Genomic DNA, 18,185 nt, shown 5'->3' with positions numbered 1-18,185 from the left:
CCAAGCGGCGACGCCCTCTTGGCGGAGTCGGTTACGTCATCGCGCATGCCTTTCGAGGCGAGGCGGCTTCGGTGACCTTGGGCCCGGCGGAAGTGGTAGCCGGGACGGAAGTGGAAAAAAAAACCCACATCGCAAATCGCAGAGGACGCCTCGGTGAGGAAGGGACCGGCGAGCTACCGTCGATCAGGAGGAGAAGCCGCTGCAGCGAAAGGAAGCTCGACAACTCGTCTTTTGATCACCATGCCGAGGGGGAGCCGAAGCCGAACGTCCCGGATGGCGCCACCCGCCAGGTGAGAGGGTAGCACGCCGCCAGAGGGACCGAAGCCGGGCTGCAAAATCCGGAGACGGATGGAGGGCAGCCGAGAGAAGGCGGTGGGCCCTTAAACGAGGCTGGGGAGGGGGCCGGTTTGGGATGGGAGTGCATTGAAAGGCCCTTGAGCAGGGGTCTTCAAACTCGGCCCTTTTATGACTCATGGACTTCAACTCCCAGAATTCCTCAGCCAGGCATGCTGGCTGAGGAATTCTGGGAGTTGAAGTCCATGAGTCATAAAAGGGCCGAGTTTGAAGACCCCTGCCCTTGAGAGTAGCGCTCTCTGTGTGTGTGTGTGTGTGTGTGTGTGTGTGTGTTGTTCATTTGCCTTATCACGGCTGAGGGGGTCACGTGATCCGGAGCGGCGGCGACTCGTCAGGTAGAGAAGATTAGAAGGCCGTTTTGAGAGAGCTGGAGAAGTGGGAGGCGTAGCCTTGGAGGTTGGGCTGGTGAGAGGCAGAGGAAAGAGAACATGGCGGGCGGAATTTAAAAAAAAGAAAGGATGCCGATCGCACGAGGGAGCTTTTTTTATTTATCAGATTTTTTTTATCCCGCCTTTTTAAATACAATTTAAGGCGGCCGACATTGTCTGCTATTGAAATCATTTATTAAAACATTTTTTAATGCCGTCCATCTCGCGATTCGTACTTAATGCTGCTGCCTCCGATATTTTCCCCACAACAACCCTGAGAAGGCGGCCTGGGCTGAGAGAGATTGACTGGCCCAAAGTCACCCGGACGGCTTTTGGGTCTAAAGGGAGGCCGAGAAAACTCGCACTCTCCTGATTTCTTAGCCAAGCACGTTCATCACTACACCAAAGTGACTCTTTTCACGTAGTTCAAGGCAAGGAACATGCCTCTCTTCACTTCAGTGCTGCCACACAACAAACCTATCGGGTAGGTTGGTTGACCCACACTTACTGAGTTTAGGTTTGAGGGCTGAAAGCGGACTCAAATTTCTTTGATTGGGTAACATGGTATGAAATAGGAATAGTTGGTCAAGAGGCGTGAAACAAATGAAAAACCAAAATCCCAGGCGTAATTAAAAGGAAGTGGAGGGCTGCAAGGTGGAATAATTCCATAGATGTGTATAGAATGGAATTGGAACGTGTAAATAAGGACTCGAACCATCCAGGCCAAAAGTATCTGAAAAGGTTAAATTGTGGCAATTGGACCAAAGTTTATTAAAATTGAGACATTTCATTATTCATCCAAGTAACTTCTTCAGTCGAAATGAAAATTTTGGGTAGGCAGAGAGTCAGAGTGTTGTTGGAATGAACCAACTCTCGCCATACAGACTTCAGGAGATTTCTTCCCAGAATGAAAAGCAACTTGTAAATGAAGACTCAATCATCCAGGCCAAAAGTATCTAAAAAGGTTAAATCATGGAAACAGAATTGGAAGATACCAGAAAGATAATTTAGTCCAACCTGCTGCAGTGTGCAGAAAAACCAATTACCCTTGAGTGGTGGCTAGCCAGTCTGTTTTTAACTAGATGGATGTCCCATAAACCAAGAGTAGATTGTTCCAGCATTGTACAGGTCTTACCATTAAAATGCTTTTTCCTGATGTTTAAACAGTATCAAGATAGTTAAATCCAATATTTTTATTCTTGTTTCTGTCATAATAGAAAAGAGTCTGTCTTTTATATAAAACTGTCTTTATAGCAGGCTTTTTATTTAATTAACCATTGATAGGGTCTCCTGTCGGTCATCTTTGGTCCAGACTGAACATCTGCCTGACCTTAGAGCAGGGGTCCCCGAGCCCCGGTCCATGGACCGGTGCCAGGCAGCAGCATGCCAGAAACTGGGCCGCACAAATAAGCAAAGCCCCATCATGGGATGCAGGCAGCACACAAAACCATGTATTCTCCAGTCTGGAAAAACCTTTCTCCATGGAACTGGTCCCTGGTGCTCAAAAGGTTGGGGACCTCTGCCTTAGAGAACATGATCTCAAATTCCCATTTAATTTTTGTTATCTTCCTCTAAACCTCTTCTAATCCATCAATATCCTTTTGGAATTAGGATGTCCAAAACTGTAAAGATAGAATTTATGTTTAAACATTCTACTCAAGTCTAAAGTCTTAGTGGCTATAGGCTTATTCTGGGGAAGCACAGTCTGTTCTGCACTGATTATATGTGTCAAATGTTATAATTTAGTTAGAACTTCAAAAGCAGTTGCTGGCTTCCATGTTTTATAAAAATCACAATTATAAATGCAAATTATTTATTATTTATTTATTTATTTATTTATTTAATTTATATACCGCCCTTCTCCCAGGGGACTCAGGGCGGTGAACAGGGCAATACATAAAAACTAGATACAAAAATTAAAATTATTAAAACATGATTAAACAATGCCCATAAAATTAATACAAATTTAAAATTAAAGTCGTTTATAAAAATCCCACCCCGTCCCATCAGGCCAGGCCAGCTTGTTTAAAGAGATGGGTTTTAAGATCGCGCCGGAAGGAGCGGAGATCGGGCGCCATCCGGAGCTCAACCAGAAGATGGTTCCATAAATCCGGTGCACCCACAGAGAACGCTCTCCCCCTGGGGGCCACCAGTCGGCATTCTTTGACCGGCGGCACCCTGAGGAGGCCCTCTCTGTGGGAGCGTACTGGGCGGAGGGAAGTTGACGCCGGCTGCAGGTGCTCCCCAAGGTATTCTGGACCCATGCCATGAAGGGCTTTGTAGGTCATTACCAACACCTTGAACCTCACCCGGAAGACAACTGGTAACCAATGCAGCTCGCGGAGCAAAGGTGTGACATGGGAGTATCGGGAAACTCCCAGTACAACTCTCGCGGCTGCATTCTGTACCAGTTGGAGCCTCCGAGTGGTCTTCAAGGGTAGCCCCATGTAGAGAGCGTTGCAGTAATCAAGACGAGAGGTCACGAGCGCATGAGTGACCATACGTAAGGCATCCCGGTCTAGATAGGGCCGCAACTGGCGCACCAGGCGAACCTGGGCGAAGGCCCCCCTAGTCACAGCTACAATATGGTCTTCTAAGGAGAGTTGTGAATCTAGGATTATAATAATGCAGCTGTAAATTGCAATATACATTGTGCTTTAAATTGTGTCTTCCTACTTTCTATAAATGATTCAGAGTGATTTGTGTATGGACAATCAAAACCTGTTAAATGTAGGTTTCATTTTTTTCCCCATTAAACAAGATTTAAAATAGGACAAAATGACTATCGGCCAGATTTGCCAAAGATCAGCCATAGCTGTGTTTTTCTGTCTTCTGGGCAGTACAGATTAAATAAGCTCTGTGTGAATATTGACATGGTGGCTCAGTGGGTTAGGACGCTGAGCTTGTCAATCAGAAGGTGGGCAGTTTGGCAGATCGAATCCCGAGTGCCACGTAACAGAGTGAGCGCCTGTTACTTGTCCCAGCTTCTGCCAACCTAGCAGTTCGAAAGCACGTAAAAATGCAAGTAGAAAAATAGGGACCGCTACAGTGGGAAGGTAACAACAGCGTTCCGTGCGCCTTTGGTGTCTAGTCATGCCGGCCACATGACCACGGAGATGTCCTCGGACAAGTGCTGGCTCTTCGGCTTTGAAACGGAGATGAGCACCGGCCCCTAGAGTCAGAAACAACTAGCACGCATGTGCGGGGGAACCATGTGAATATTTAACTTATCTAGCAGTGTCACAGCTTTGTAATTTGTTATGTTGACAATTCAGTTAAACGTTACAGTAGGGAAAATCAATGTTCCTTGCCTTTGAAAAGAAGAAAATCAGACTGTTCCAAAGGGTCAACTCTGTGAACAAGAGGTCCTCATCTTATCTATGAAAAATTTCTCCCCTTTAGTATTTTAGTGTGCCATGGGATGGTTCAGACAGCATGTCTGAAAACATGTTCTCCAGGGACAGGCACATTGTCTGACTGATACAAGTTGATTCATCTGAATATAAGAGTAACAGTGTAACAGAAGTTATACTGAAACTTCAAGAATTTTCATCTGCTCAGGCTTCTGAGAAAGAGAAGCCAAAGCATGAACAAAATAGACATAACTATTGCTGTTTATACTGCTTGAGTGTCTCTTATATGTTGTAATGGTGCAAGACACTAAGAAGATACAGCAAGCATTACAGGGAGTGCAGAATTATTAGGCAAATGAGTATTTTGACCACATCATCCTCTTTATGCATGTTGTCTTACTCCAAGCTGTATAGGCTCGAAAGCCTACTACCAATTAGGTTTTATGGACTGATGAAATGAGAGTGAGTCTTGATGGGCCAGATGGATGGGCCCGTGGCTGGATTGGTAAAGGGCAGAGAGCTCCAGTCCGACTCAGACGCCAGCAAGGTGGAGGTGGAGTACTGGTTTGGGCTGGTATCATCAAAGATGAGCTTGTGGGGCCTTTTCGGGTTGAGGATGGAGTCAAGCTCAACTCCCAGTCCTACTGCCAGTTTCTGGAAGACACCTTCTTCAAGCAGTGGTACAGGAAGAAGTCTGCATCCTTCAAGAAAAACATGATTTTCATGCAGGACAATGCTCCATCACACGCGTCCAAGTACTCCACAGCGTGGCTGGCAAGAAAGGGTATAAAAGAAGGAAATCTAATGACATGGCCTCCTTGTTCACCTGATCTGAACCCCATTGAGAACCTGTGGTCCATCATCAAATGTGAGATTTACAAGGAGGGAAAACAGTACACCTCTCTGAACAGTGTCTGGGAGGCTGTGGTTGCTGCTGCACGCAATGTTGATGGTGAACAGATCAAAACACTGACAGAATCCATGGATGGCAGGCTTTTGAGTGTCCTTGCAAAGAAAGGTGGCTATATTGGTCACTGATTTGTTTTTGTTATGTTTTTGAATGTCAGAAATGTATATTTGTGAATGTTGAGATGTTATATTGGTTTCACTGGTAAAAATAAATAATTGAAATGGGTATATATTTGTTTTTTGTTAAGTTGCCTAATAATTATGCACAGTAATAGTCACCTGCACACACAGATATCCCCCTAAAATAGCTATAACTAAAAACAAACTAAAAACTACTTCCAAAAATATTCAGCTTTGATATTAATGAGTTTTTTGGGTTCATTGAGAACATGGTTGTTGTTCAATAATAAAATTAATCCTCAAAAATACAACTTGCCTAATAATTCTGCACTCCCTGTATTTGCTGTCTCAATTATATACTTATCTGTTGAGAAAGTGTGAGAATCTGGTTGGCACTGAAAAAATAATTCCCAATTTCAACTGGAATTTCATTGCATTGTTCCCAGATTTACTATACTGGCTCTGTGTTCTCAGAAAGTCTTGATGTCAAAGCATTAGCAAACCAAAGGTGTGCTTCATCTTGTCCTTTTAGGTTGTATGCTCTGAAACATGACCTTTCCCAGCCCAGTTTACCTCATAGGGTAGTTGCTATAGGGAAAATAGCAAAGAGTACAGGTATCCTCAACAAAGTACAGGTATCCTCAACTTACAACCACAATTGAGTGCTAAATTTCTTTTGCTAAACAAAACAGTTTTAAGTAAGTTTTGCCCCATGACTTTTTTGCTACAGTTAAACAAATCACTGCAGTTAAGTGAATCATGCAGTCACTTAAGTACGTCAGTTGCCAACTGCCTGAATTTTGATCATGTGACCACATGGATGCTGCAATGGTCATAAGTGTGAAAAATAGTCATAGGCCACTTTTTCAGTGCCATTGTAACTTTGGTCGCTAAATGAATGGTTGTAAGTCAAGGACTACCAGAATGCCTCTTGAGCTCCTGAATGAAAAGTGGAATATAATTAAAAAAAATAGGTTGGCAGTTCATGAAAACACAAGAGACACAATGAGGAAAAAAATTATTTGGTCCCCTGCTTGATTTTGTACGTTTGCTCACTGACCAGGAAATGATCAGTCTATAATTTTAATGGTAGGTTTATTTTAACAGTGAGAGACAAAATAACAACAAAAAATCCAGAAAAACGCATTTCAAAAAAGTTATAAATTGATTTGCACTTTTAATGGGTGAAATAAGTATTCGATCTCCTATCAATCAGTAAAATTTCTTGACTCCCAGAAAGGAAGTGCTCTTAATCTCAGCTTGTTACCTGTATAAAAGACACCTGTCCACAGAAGCAATCAATCAGTCAATCAGATTCCAAACTCTCCACTGTGGCCAAAGAGCTGCCCAAGAATGTCAGGGACAAAATTGTAGACCTGCACAAGGCTGGAATGGGCTACAAGACTATTTGTCAAGCAGCTTGTTGAGAAAGTAACAACAGTTGGTACGATTATTCGCAAATGGAAGAAACACAAAATAACTCAATCTCCCTCGGTCTGGGGCTCCATGCAAGATCTCACCTCATGGTGTTTCAATGATCATGAGAACGATGAGGAATCAGCCCAGAACTACATGTGAGGAACTTCCCAATGATCTCAAGGCAGCTGGGACCATAGTCACCAAGATAGTCACCTGTTGCCGGCGTCAACTCCCCTCCGCCCTGTGCGTGCCCACAGAGAGGGCTTCCTCAGGGTGCCTCCGGTCAGGGAATGTCGACTGGTGGCCCCCAGGGGGAGGGCCTTCTCTGTGGGTGCTCCGGCATTATGGAACCAACTGCCGGTTGAGCTCCGGATGGCACCGGACCTCCGATCCTTCCGTCGCGGGTTGAAGACCCACTTGTTTGAGTTAGCTGGTCTGGCCTGATGGGGAATATGGGTTTTTAATTGGTTTTTATTATTCTATTATTGCTGTATTTTAATTGGGCACGGTTTAATTCTTTTTTAATTTTTGTATAGCTATTTATATATGCCCTGTGAACCGCCCTGAGTCCCTAGGGAGAAGGGCGGTATAGAAATCGAATAAATGAAATGAAATGAATGAAATGAAAACAATTGGTAACACACTATGCCGTAAAGGATTGAAATCCTGCAGCACCTGCAAGGTCCCCTTGCTCAAGAAAGCACATGTACAAGCTCGTCTGAAGTTTGCCAGTGAACATCTGAATGATTCAGAGGAGAACTGGGTGAAAGCGTTGTGGTCAGATGAGACCAAAATCAAGCTCTTTAGCATCAACTCAGCTCACCATGTTTGGAGGAGGAGGAATGCTGCCTATGACCCCAAGAACACCATCCCCACCGTCAAACATGGAGATGGAAGCTTTGGGAGTGTTTTGCTGCTAAGAGGACAGGACAAGTTCACCGCATCAAAGGGATGATGGACAGGGCCATATACTATTCAAATCTTCCTTCCCTCAGCCAGGGTATTGATGGGTATTCCAGCATGGCAATGACCCAAAACACAAGGCCAAGGCAACAAAGGAGCGGCTCAAGAAGAAGCACATTAAGGTCCTGGAGTGGCCTAGCCAGTCTCCAGGCCTTAATCTGATATAAAATCTGTGGAGGGAGCTGAAGGTTTGAGCTGTCAAATGTCAGTGTCAAAACCTTAATGACTTGGAGAGGATCTGCAAAGAGGAGTGGGACAAAATCTCTCCTGAGATGTGTGCAAACCTAGTGGCCAACTACAAAAAACGTCTGACCTCTGTGATTGACAACAAAGGTTTTGCCACCAAGTACTAAGTCATGTTTTGCGAAGGGGTCAAATATTTATTTCACCCATTAAAATGCAAATCAATTTATAACTTTTTTGAAATTTGTTTTTCTGGATTTTTGTGTTTGTGTGTTATTCTGTCTCTCACAGTTAAACCTACCATTAAAACTATAGACTGATCATTTCCTTGTCAGTGGGCAAACGTACAAAATCAGCAGGGGATCAAATAATTTTTCCCCTCACTGTATTGCAGAGAGATATCTTCAGTAATCTTCAAATGTAAAAGAAGTTGGCATTTGGAATCATACAGTATGTGAATTTTAATTATTTTCCTCCTTTCTATTCGTAGCCGTGCACCAATGCGATCAGCTCCAACTATGGCTGCGCGTGCTCCTGTCCCAGCTCCAGCCCCTGCTTCGGCAGTGGGTTCTCCTGCCCCCAGGCAGCCTGGCCTGATGGCCCAGATGGCCACCACAGCTGCAGGTGTTGCTGTAGGCTCTGCCGTGGGCCATACTCTAGGACATGCCATGACTGGGGGCTTTGGGGGTGGAAGCTCTGAGGCTGCAAGACCTGACATCACTTACCAGGTAAAAGAAATTACTCCTTTTTTGAAATGTATACTTGTCAAGTAAGATTGCGAATTGTAGAGATCCTTCTGGTTAATAAATAGGGGAAACAAAAAGGGGAAGACATGTGCTCTGAAAATGATATTTTAACATGAAGTGCTACTCTTTTTTGAGGAGTGCATTTCTTCAAAGTGTTCCACAAGACAAACCATCTATTATCTTTTTTAGGCTGCTGCTGTTATTAGCATAATTGTATTCAATATGGAATGCTTGAGATACTTAGTCGAAGAAACTGGGGAACAAAGCCTGTTGATTAGGAAAGGAATTGTATGATGTTGTTAGCAGGCCTGAGAATTTTCCTCATTTTTGCAGTTTGTAACAAGAAGAGGTCCTGATTGGGCTTCCTTATCAGGATCTGTTGTTCTCTCCCTTCTCCTCTTCCAGTTCTGAGTCTCAATGCTTGCATTTCCTCTTTAGGAGCCTCAGTCAGCAGAGCCTGCTATGCAGCAGTCCCAATACACAGCTTGCCAATATGAGATGAAGCAATTCTTGGAGTGTGCTCAGAACCAGACTGATTTGAAGCTATGTGAAGGGTTCAGTGAGGTGCTGAAGCAATGCCGATTTGCAAATGGTATGTAGCTTCCGTGGCTTTCTCTGGAAATTGGGATTTGGCTTCTTTTCGAAGCATGAGGAGGAGGACAACTCGTTTAGGCACTGCTGTGAATCCTTCCTGGAGGCTTTTGAGGCTGATTATTACTATGTTAAGAAAGCATTTACTTTTTTTTAACTTAAGTCATACAGCACATTAAACATTGCTTACTTACAACAGTGATAATTGAACTCCATTATTCCATGTAGAATGACAATTTAAAACTGATTTCTAATTGCATACCAGTGTATCTTGAAAACTTAAGGTTTTCATTCTTGGTGTGCCTTCTGGCAAGGTGTTAATTCCAGCTTTATCAGACATTCCTGACAGTACATAATCTAAACATGAGCTTTATGAGAAGACGCATTTTGAAGATACCCAGTTATTGGTAGTGGTCTAGTGTTGGCTATCTGTTGACCTCATTGTATGCTGATGAAATGCAAGTAATAATGCATTAAAGTAAAGTCATATCTGTGTTTGATCAAGATAGTAAGTCACATGAATATACAACTAGGAAAAATTTGTACTAAAAATCTTCCAGTAAATTTAGTATCCAGCAGCCCACTTCTACTACTAGCTCATTCTTAGAATTCTGATGAAAGAATTAAAAATGATGTTGGCTTGGTGTAAAAAGTGGAGGAAAAATAGGAAGTGACCATGATAGTATTTAAATGTGATAGGGAATGATCAGGGAACTTAAATGTCATTTTCTGGATCTTGCAGTCTATCTTTTTATGTTTTGATACTTATCTTTTATTTTTTCCTTCAAATCCACAGGCTTATCTTAATTAAATTCTGGAGGATCAAATCTAGCTCCATCACTGAGATCGATTGCCAGTAAAATTTTCTTTTAACATCTAAAAGCTCTCCAATTTGTCTTTGTTTATAATCAGTTTTCCATCTGACAAGAAAGCATGAAGTTTGCAGCAAGAAGAATTGTGGCAATAAATTCTTGTGGTTGGGAAAGTAGAATGATCATACAATTTTAGGATTACTTCACTTGTTTTATTCCAGATTGTGATTGTGTATGATCCTCAGAATAAAAAAATGACTGTTCTGGAAAAGAGGTTTTAAATTGCCTGTCAGTCTGTAATAAATAACAATGACTAGAAACACAGGAGGAATGGGATACATTACTTCATTTGTAACAGATAAGAATTTGTTTCCTTAATTTGTTGTTAAAAATGCAAAATACAATAAAATACCGCATCTACTAACATTTTTCCTGGACAATTGGGCTGAATCCACATTTTGCAACTTGGGGAGGGAGGATTATTTAGTTCTGAGGCTGATCACCAATAGACAGCTAACAAGGGTTAAAACAGTTTAAGACAGACATGTCAAACACAAGGCCCGGGAGCCAGATCCGGCCCGCAAAGTGGTTTCATGTGGCCCGCGAAGCCATCCTGGAAACAGTGAGGGAACGGCCCCCGCTGCCTTGGCTCCGGCCCAGGCCATCAGGAGCCAATGTACAATTTTGTGGTGGTCATCTATGCTGAAATACATTCAGTCTTAGCTCCACAAGGCCATCTGGAAACAGTGAGGGACTGGCCCCTGCCGCATCGGCCCCACCCCCTGGGTGCACGCTAGGGAGATATCGCCCTTTGTGAGGAATGAAGAAATGCACCATCGCCTGGAAGTGGCCAGCACATGGCCCTGCCTACTTCGGGCAGGCTAGAGGCTGGGCAGCATTGTGCTTCTCTTCTGATTTGTGCCACCCGTCTCAGCCTCTCAGCACTGTGAGGAGAGGGCCATGTGCTGGCCACTTCCAGGCGTTGGTGCATTTCTTCATTCCTCATGAAGGATGACACTTCCCCAGCTGCGTTTCTTGCCTGTTTTTCTCCCTCATGTCAAATATCTTCCCATCACTGTTCTTAGGAAGGAAGGAAGGAGAGGGAGGGTCTGAGGGAAGTCCTGTCTTAGTCCTTCCCTGCTGCCCTTTCACCATCCCCTTGCCCCCTCCTCCTGGCCTAACCTGGGTGGTCTCCCATCCTATTGCTAAGGAAGCTTTGGAAACAAAGCCAGGTCTCCTCACATGTAGAGGAAGTGGGCCTCCCTCTTGACGTTGCCCTCATACCCATCATGAGCAACCTGGCTAAGGAGAGCAAGCACAGCAGCTGGGCACCCCGTTGGGGAAGTGGGGGTGGGCTTAGTGCTACAGGTGCTTGAGGGCTAGGCTGGGCATTTGACCTCCGCACCACCGTCCAGCCTTCCCCCCCCCCGCATGGCCTGAGAGGAACAGTGAGGCTCCTCCAGTGGACCATACCTTGGCACTTGCCCCAGTCCCATCTCCTTCTGCCAGAGACCCTCAGATTTGTCCCACTCCTGCCCAGGCCACCATAGGCACCATTGACGCGAACAATGTAAAGCTGGCCATGCCCACCCAGTAGGTCACACACACTCCAGCCACGCCCACCCAGTAGGCCACGCCCACCCTGGCTCCACCCACCCAGCCCCTCAAGGGTAACCGCAATGCTGATGTGGTCCTCAATGAAATTGAGTTTGACACCCCTGGTTTAAGAAAAGAAAAACAGGTCTGTCTTGAGAAAGTGCTACTATCCAGATCCAAAATAGAAAAACTAAATCATGGGGGAGAGGGTCAACCCAGGCACCATAACAACTTTAACGTCAAGTGTCAAGAAGAGATGTTCTTCCCCCTCCCCATCTGCTAAACAGACTGCAAAATATTAATATTTCTATAATATTTCCACAGATATCACCACGGTATCATGACACTCAGCACTGATCTCCAAGATTCTTACCTTGAGCAAACAAAAATTCTCAGGAACTTTCATGGTGGAAGCAATACATACATTCAGTTGCAATTCTGAAAAAGCAACAAGGGCATTTCAAGTGACTTCTCAAGTCTCACTCCATGAATTCAGTACACCGAGACCCAGTCATAGCAATTAATACAGTACCTGAATTTGTATAAAGGTTACACCTGCACAGGACACATTCTTCCTTTCAACCTCCCAAACTGACTGCTGGGAAGTTCTGGGAACTGAAGGCTATATCTGAAAAGTGCAGTAAGGAAAATGGCAATAAATATTTGACTTTGGGATACTAATATAAAAATTGGCTTTATGTAAAATAATAGGCAACAGCATCAGGATGAATTAGAAATGTGTTTTTTTTAACTAAATTTGCTTGCTTGTCAAAAAAAGGTTAACCGTATTCACAATCCTAATATTATATTCCAAAATGAATAGTTATGATGGCCCCCTCGAAAGCATTAAATCACAAACACATCTACAGTAATTCTGTCCATAATTTTGGGTTGCATATAAATCCCAGTGATAGGCCTAGGGGACAAAACTGGGTAGCTGCAGCTTAATACTTTATTGAAACTGCCTGTTAATCCAGGGGAAAAAAGGTAAATTGGAAATAAGAAGCATTCTGGGGACTAAAACAATGACCAGAAGAGTCCTCATTAGTTTTCCTTTTGTTAAAGTGTGAACAGTTTGTTAAAGTGTGAACAGTGATAACCTACCATGGATAAATTCTGTTGTCTTTCAGTATGTCATTAAGTACCAGTGATTCAAAACAATACCTTTGACATGAGACCACATGTTCCACCTATTTTTATGTAATGAAGCAACCACCTCTTCATTAATTCATTTCTATAATGCCTTCTCATCTAAATATAATTCCCTGAGAAAACATTGGCGTCGGGTGTATGCTAAAGTATACTGTAGTTCATGTTTTAATTTTAGAAATGGGTAAATCAGTATTTTTCAAACTTGGCAATTTTAAGATGTGTCCCATCTTGCTGGGGGAATTCTGAGAGGTGAAGTCCACACATTTTAAAGTTGCCAAGTTTGAAAAATGAGAAACACTTTTTCCCCCAAATATTAGATAATTTACTATGTAAATGCATAGATCTAATTTGTAAGCCAGAACATATAGAAATAATATCTGTTAAGAGACCTATGATTCATAAACTAGAGTCAGCTACATCTATTTGGTCAAAATACTCATTTCATCCTTGGACCCTCAATAAACCTTGCAGTGGTCAAAAATTTAAATTTTTGTACATACCGGTATATCAAATCATAATTATTGCATTACAATACTTTTATGAAGCAGTGATCTAACACAAAATATGGGGGAGATAGAATTATTCCAATTTCCTTGGAAATGTCAATAATATCCCTGTTTGCCAATATAAATTTTACTGAATGATGTGAAGAACAAATTAAATTTTATGAATTATGTATACAGGTAGTCCTTGACCTACGACCACAATGGAGCCCAAAATTTCTGTTGTTAAGTGAGACATTTATTAAGTGAATTTTGCCTTTAAGATGTATGGTCTTCAACTCTCAGAATGAAGAAGCTGCCAAGTTTGAAAAAAATACTGAACCAATCCAAATTTAAATGAAAATTTTTTGGAGGGTGTTTGTGCCCTCTCCCCTGCATCAGCAAGACAAAAAAAAAATCATCAAGGCAAAGTTGCCTATAAAACTCTGCTGTGAAACAGCTGAGGGTGTAGGGGAGGGCAGGAGGTGTTTATGTGCGTGGCAGGAAAGCTGTCAGAAAGAGATGCTTTTCTCTTAACAGTACTCACAGGGAGTAGGATAGTAGGAGTAGCAGTGGGGAAGAGTGAGCAGTGGGTAATAGTACCAAAATATGTGAGTGCTTAAGGGACGCGGTGGCTCAGTGGGTTAGGATGCTGAGCTTGTCGATCAGAAGGTCGGCAATTTGGCGGGTCGAATCCCGAGTGCCGCATAACAGAGTGAGCGCCTGTTACTCGTCCCAGCTTCTGCCAACCTAGCAGTTTGAAAGCACGTAAAAATGCAAGTAGAAAAATGGGGACCACTAAGGTGGGAAGGTAACAGCGTTCCATGCGCTTTTGGCGTCTAGTCATGCCGGCCACATGACCACGGAGATGTCCTCAGACAAGCGCTGGCTCTTCGGCTTTGAAACGGAGATGAGCACCGGCCCCTAGAGTTGGAAACGACTAGCACGCATGTTCGGGGGAACCTTTACCTTTACCTATGTGAGTGCTTAGGTGTGTTGTTTAGGGATCTGGGAAGTTGGCTTTTTTGTGTCTTGAACGCCCCCCATTGGATATACAGGTAGTCCTTGACTTACGACCACAACTGAACCCCAAAATTCTGTTGAGACATTTGTAAAGTGAGCTTTGCCCCATTTTACGATCTTTTTTGCCACAATTGTTAAGTGAATCACTGCTGTTGATAAGTTGGTAACTTGGTTGTTAAGTGTATCTGGCTTCCCCATTGACTGCTTGTCAGAAGGTCGCAAAAGATGATCACAGGACCTCGGGACACAGCAACGGTCATAAATATGAAACAGTTGCCAAGCATCTGAATTTTGATCACATGATCATAGGGATGCTGCAAAGATTGCAACTTTGAAAAGTGGTCATAAGTTGCATTTTTCAGTCCCATTGTAACTTTGCACGGTCACTAAATGAACTGTTGTAAGTTCCGTGCGCCTTTGGCGTCTAGTCATGCCAGCCACATGACCACGGAGACGTCCTCGGACAAGCGCTGGCTCTTCGGCTTTGAAACGGAGATGAGCACCGGCCCCTAGAGTCGGAAACAACTAGCACGCATGTGCGGGGGAACCTTTACCTTTTTACCTTTAAGTCAAGGACTCTCTGTAATTTATAATATCTGTGATAGTCTTTGCTTTTTTTATCAAGAATTTAAATATGCCAGTAGGGCCAACTGCATTCTCCGCCGTCCCCAAATGTGCCCTCTTAAGATACAGAGCTGCTAAAAAACAAAAATCAGTCCCATTGTGCGTCACGTGTCCTGCCCCGTGGAATCACATTATGCATGCACTCCAAATTTTGTTCCTGGTTCTTGTTACCCTGGAGAAGGAATCCCCGTTTCTCCTTTCATTCATGGGAGCTGTTGGTTGTTGAAAAATTCCTTCACCTCAAAGAGGGTCACTCCAATCTAAGCAGCGAGGGAGCTGAGCGTGCAAAGTGGAGGACTTGGAACAATTCTCGAGTTGCACTGCGATTTTTATTTTTGGCAGTGCAGTTGCCACAGTGTGAGTGATCCACAACAAATTAAAAGAGAACGCGAGGTTCTGCTATGTGGTTTAATTGCTGGCCGTCAAACAACACTGGGAATTCTTTCTCAAGGTGGGCTTTGGGATTTGATCTGCTGGGTTATTCTTGGTTAGAAAACGGCGACTGTGCAAATGACGGTTAGGGTAAGTAATCATGTCTTTTATCAAGAAATTTATTTATTTTATTTATTTTAATCCCATTTATATCCCGCCCTTCTCCGAAGACTCAGGGCGGCTTACAATTTAAGCACAAACCAATTGGTCTTCTTAACTAGTGAAATTATGCAACTCTGTAAGTGTATTAGCTGATTTGGAGATATGTGCAGGGCAATAAGGCTGAGTTTCAGTTTGGGTTTAGCACTATATTAAATATAAGGGTAGAACTCGTAGAAAAAGGTAGCATTTTCTATTCCCGGCTATCAGAATGTGTCTTCAAGGCTTTTAGAATGGAAGACAATAATTTTGATCTTATTATTTGCTTTCCAGGAAAGCTTTTCTTTGAAACTGCACAGTTATCAATCAGAAAGAAGAAAATACTTGGGGTATGCTTCATACTAATTTATACACACTATGCTACAGCTGAACTGAATCATTGTTCAGATCCAGACTACATTTGTCCTTTATTTGAAATATCTTAAATAATAATTAAAGTATGTCATGATTCCAAGGGGATCCATGTGTAAAACCAGCTTCCGGTTATATATACAGTATACAATATATAAGGAAATTGCTTTTAGTACAAGAGAACATCCAAATTTAGCCTTATTCTTAACCTATCTATCTTGGCTCTCCTTCTATGAGCGTGGAGAAATTAGTTTATGGCAGGTCAACATTTCCCACACTGAATCTTCATTATTTGTAGTGTGTTTCCGATTTAGACACTTGTTCCAGTTTTTTAAAACTCTTATAAAGCAGTGTAAGTAATTTTTTATTTATCTAAGGAAATTGTAAATTTATAACTATGTGCATGTATGAAACACAATTGAACAAAAATAACAAAATAACAAGAAAAAAATAACTACAGTCATATCGGTATTCATGATAAGTAGAATGGGTTTAATTGCCATCACTTCAGGAGAAAAATGCCTGGTGTTTCAGTTATACAAAAGACTAATGGGGTCGGGACCATCAAATCTTGAGAGGGGGAAGTTAAATCTGAAGAGCAAACACAACACCAACTGACATATTTTAATGACAGAAGAAAGATTAATATCTTGGATAGTTTTGTATGCAAGAAAAACTAAATACACAAGTATAGTATAGGTGGTACCTTGCTCAATAGTAGCAACTGTGAGAGGGATCTTGGAGTCCTAATGGACAATCACTTAAATATGAGCCAGCAATATGCTGCAGCTGCCAAAAAAGCCAACACAGTGCTAGGCTGCATTAACAGAGGGATAGAATCAAGATCACATGAAGTGTTAATACCACTTTACAATGCCTTGGTAAAGTCACACTTGGAATACTGCATCCAGTTTTGGTCACCACGATGTAAAAAAGATGTTGAGACTCTAGAAAGAGCACAGAGAAGAGCAACAAAGATGATTACAGGACTGGAGACTAAAACATATAAGGAACGATTGCTGGAATTGGGTATGTCTAGTTTAATGAAGAGAAGGACGAGAGGGGACATGATAGCAGTGTTCCAATATCTCAGGGGCTGCCACAAAGAAGAGGGAGTCAAGCTATTCTCCAAAGTGCCTGAAGGCAGGACAAGAAGCAATGGATGGAAACTAACCAAAGAGAGAAGCAACCTAGAAGTAAGGAGAAATTTCCTGATAGTTAGAACAATTAATCAGTGGAACAACCTGCCTCCAGAAGCTGTGAATGCTCCAACACTGGAAGTTTTTAAGAGACTGGACAGCCATTTGTATGAAATGGTAGGGTTTCCTGCCTGAGCAGGGGGTTGGACTAGATGACCTCCAAGGTCCCTTCCAACTTTATTATTGTTCTTGTTGTTGTTGTTATCATTATTATTTGAGACAATGACAGAAGCCAGTCAGGAAAATAGGAAGAGTTCATCTTTATGTCTAAGTTAAATATGCATTTTAATTTTGTAAAAGTGTTTTGGTGCTTTTAAAAGCAACACTAACAATGGTTGACAGGCATAGAGGTATTTGCTGGGGAAGAGGTGAAAACAATACTATGAAGATGAAGTAGAAAATAAAGATAAGTTGGTACCTTGGCAAGATGCAAGAGAGGGAAGGCTCAAATAGGTCAGAACAACTGAAAATGAACCAATTTTCTCAAGGCTGAATTAGCCATTTCAGTGCCAGTCTTCATACAGATGCCTAAGCCTGAAGTTTATGAGTCAGGATTTATTGATCAAATCACAGCAGCCTAGTACAGTACATAAATCCTGCTAAGCCACAATGCCTAGGTTCTGCCATCACATTTACTAAAAAAATAAATACCGAACTACATTTTAGTTAAGTGAAATGTATGAATCCATCAGTTGCTACGTTTTCTTCAAGTATTTTTGACTGTAATTATTTTGACCAAGATTGAGTGAATCATGATTTATTCAATTAACCCCATATATGGATTTACATGTCATAAAGAAGCTGGTAAAGCAGGAATTAGAACAAAGAGTCCAGAATTTGAAAAGGAGAAAGAAAACCACTTAATTTTTAGAACCAAGGAAGAGAAAGGAAGCTAACTTGATTTCCGTGTTCTGTAATAAGCAAACCTTCTGCATAAATAGTGTTCTTTTTGGCCTGCAAAAAAATCAATTTATCTACTCGTACTCTTCCCTTAACTAGTTCATGTGAGACTGAATTTGTGGAGTGAAAGGGTTACTTTCATGCTTCTGAAGTCTGACAAATGGGTTTAGTTAACATATATCTGGGGTGTCAAACTCAATTTCATTGAGGGCGCATCAGCATTGCGGTTGCCCTCAAGGAGGCCGGGTGGGTATGGCCAGGGTGGGCGTGGCCTACTGGGTGGGCGTGGCTAGAGTGTGTATGGCCTACTGGGTGGGCGTGACCAGCTCTACATCGTTCACATCAAGGGTGCCTATGGGGGCCTGGGAAGGAGTGGGACAGATCTGAGGGTCTCTGGCAGGAGGAGGGTCTCTGGGCCAGGGCCAAGGCAGCGGGGCCGTTCCCTCACT

At 42.6% G+C, this 18,185-nt stretch overlaps 2 protein-coding genes across 2 annotated transcripts in view; both read left to right on the top strand.

Moving 5' to 3' along the window:
* The first annotated feature begins 58 nt into the window (after positions 1–58).
* Positions 59–10,247, top strand: CHCHD2 (coiled-coil-helix-coiled-coil-helix domain containing 2). Its single transcript, XM_081326316.1, has 4 exons — positions 59–290; positions 8,160–8,397; positions 8,854–9,007; positions 9,803–10,247. The coding sequence occupies exons 1-4, from the start codon at positions 241–243 to the stop codon at positions 9,811–9,813; spliced, it is 453 nt and encodes a 150-aa protein (XP_081182442.1). The 5' UTR covers positions 59–240; the 3' UTR covers positions 9,814–10,247.
* Positions 10,248–15,083: 4,836 nt separating this feature from the next.
* Positions 15,084–18,185, top strand: part of PHKG1 (phosphorylase kinase catalytic subunit gamma 1) — a 31,371-nt gene continuing 28,269 nt past the window's right edge. Inside the window, exon 1 of the mRNA XM_081337136.1 lies at positions 15,084–15,217. The gene's annotated coding sequence lies outside the window, so the exon portion shown is untranslated. The remainder of the gene's footprint in view (positions 15,218–18,185) is intronic.

The sequence above is a fragment of the Vipera berus genome, assembly GCF_964194415.1.
Source record: "Vipera berus genome assembly, chromosome: 1".
NCBI classification, from domain to species: Eukaryota; Metazoa; Chordata; class Lepidosauria; order Squamata; family Viperidae; genus Vipera; species Vipera berus.
This window is presented reverse-complemented; position numbering and strand designations above follow the sequence as displayed.

What these genes read in the sequence shown, in the direction of transcription:
- CHCHD2 (XM_081326316.1), top strand. Translation starts at nt 241, where the DNA reads ATGCCGAGGGGGAGCCGAAGCCGAACGTCCCGGATGGCGCCACCCGCC. An exon ending in CGGATGGCGCCACCCGCCAG is followed by an intron (nt 291 to 8,159) that starts GTGAGAGGGTAG and finishes TTCTATTCGTAG; the next exon opens with CCGTGCACCAATGCGATCAG. An exon ending in GACCTGACATCACTTACCAG is followed by an intron (nt 8,398 to 8,853) that starts GTAAAAGAAATT and finishes TTTCCTCTTTAG; the next exon opens with GAGCCTCAGTCAGCAGAGCC.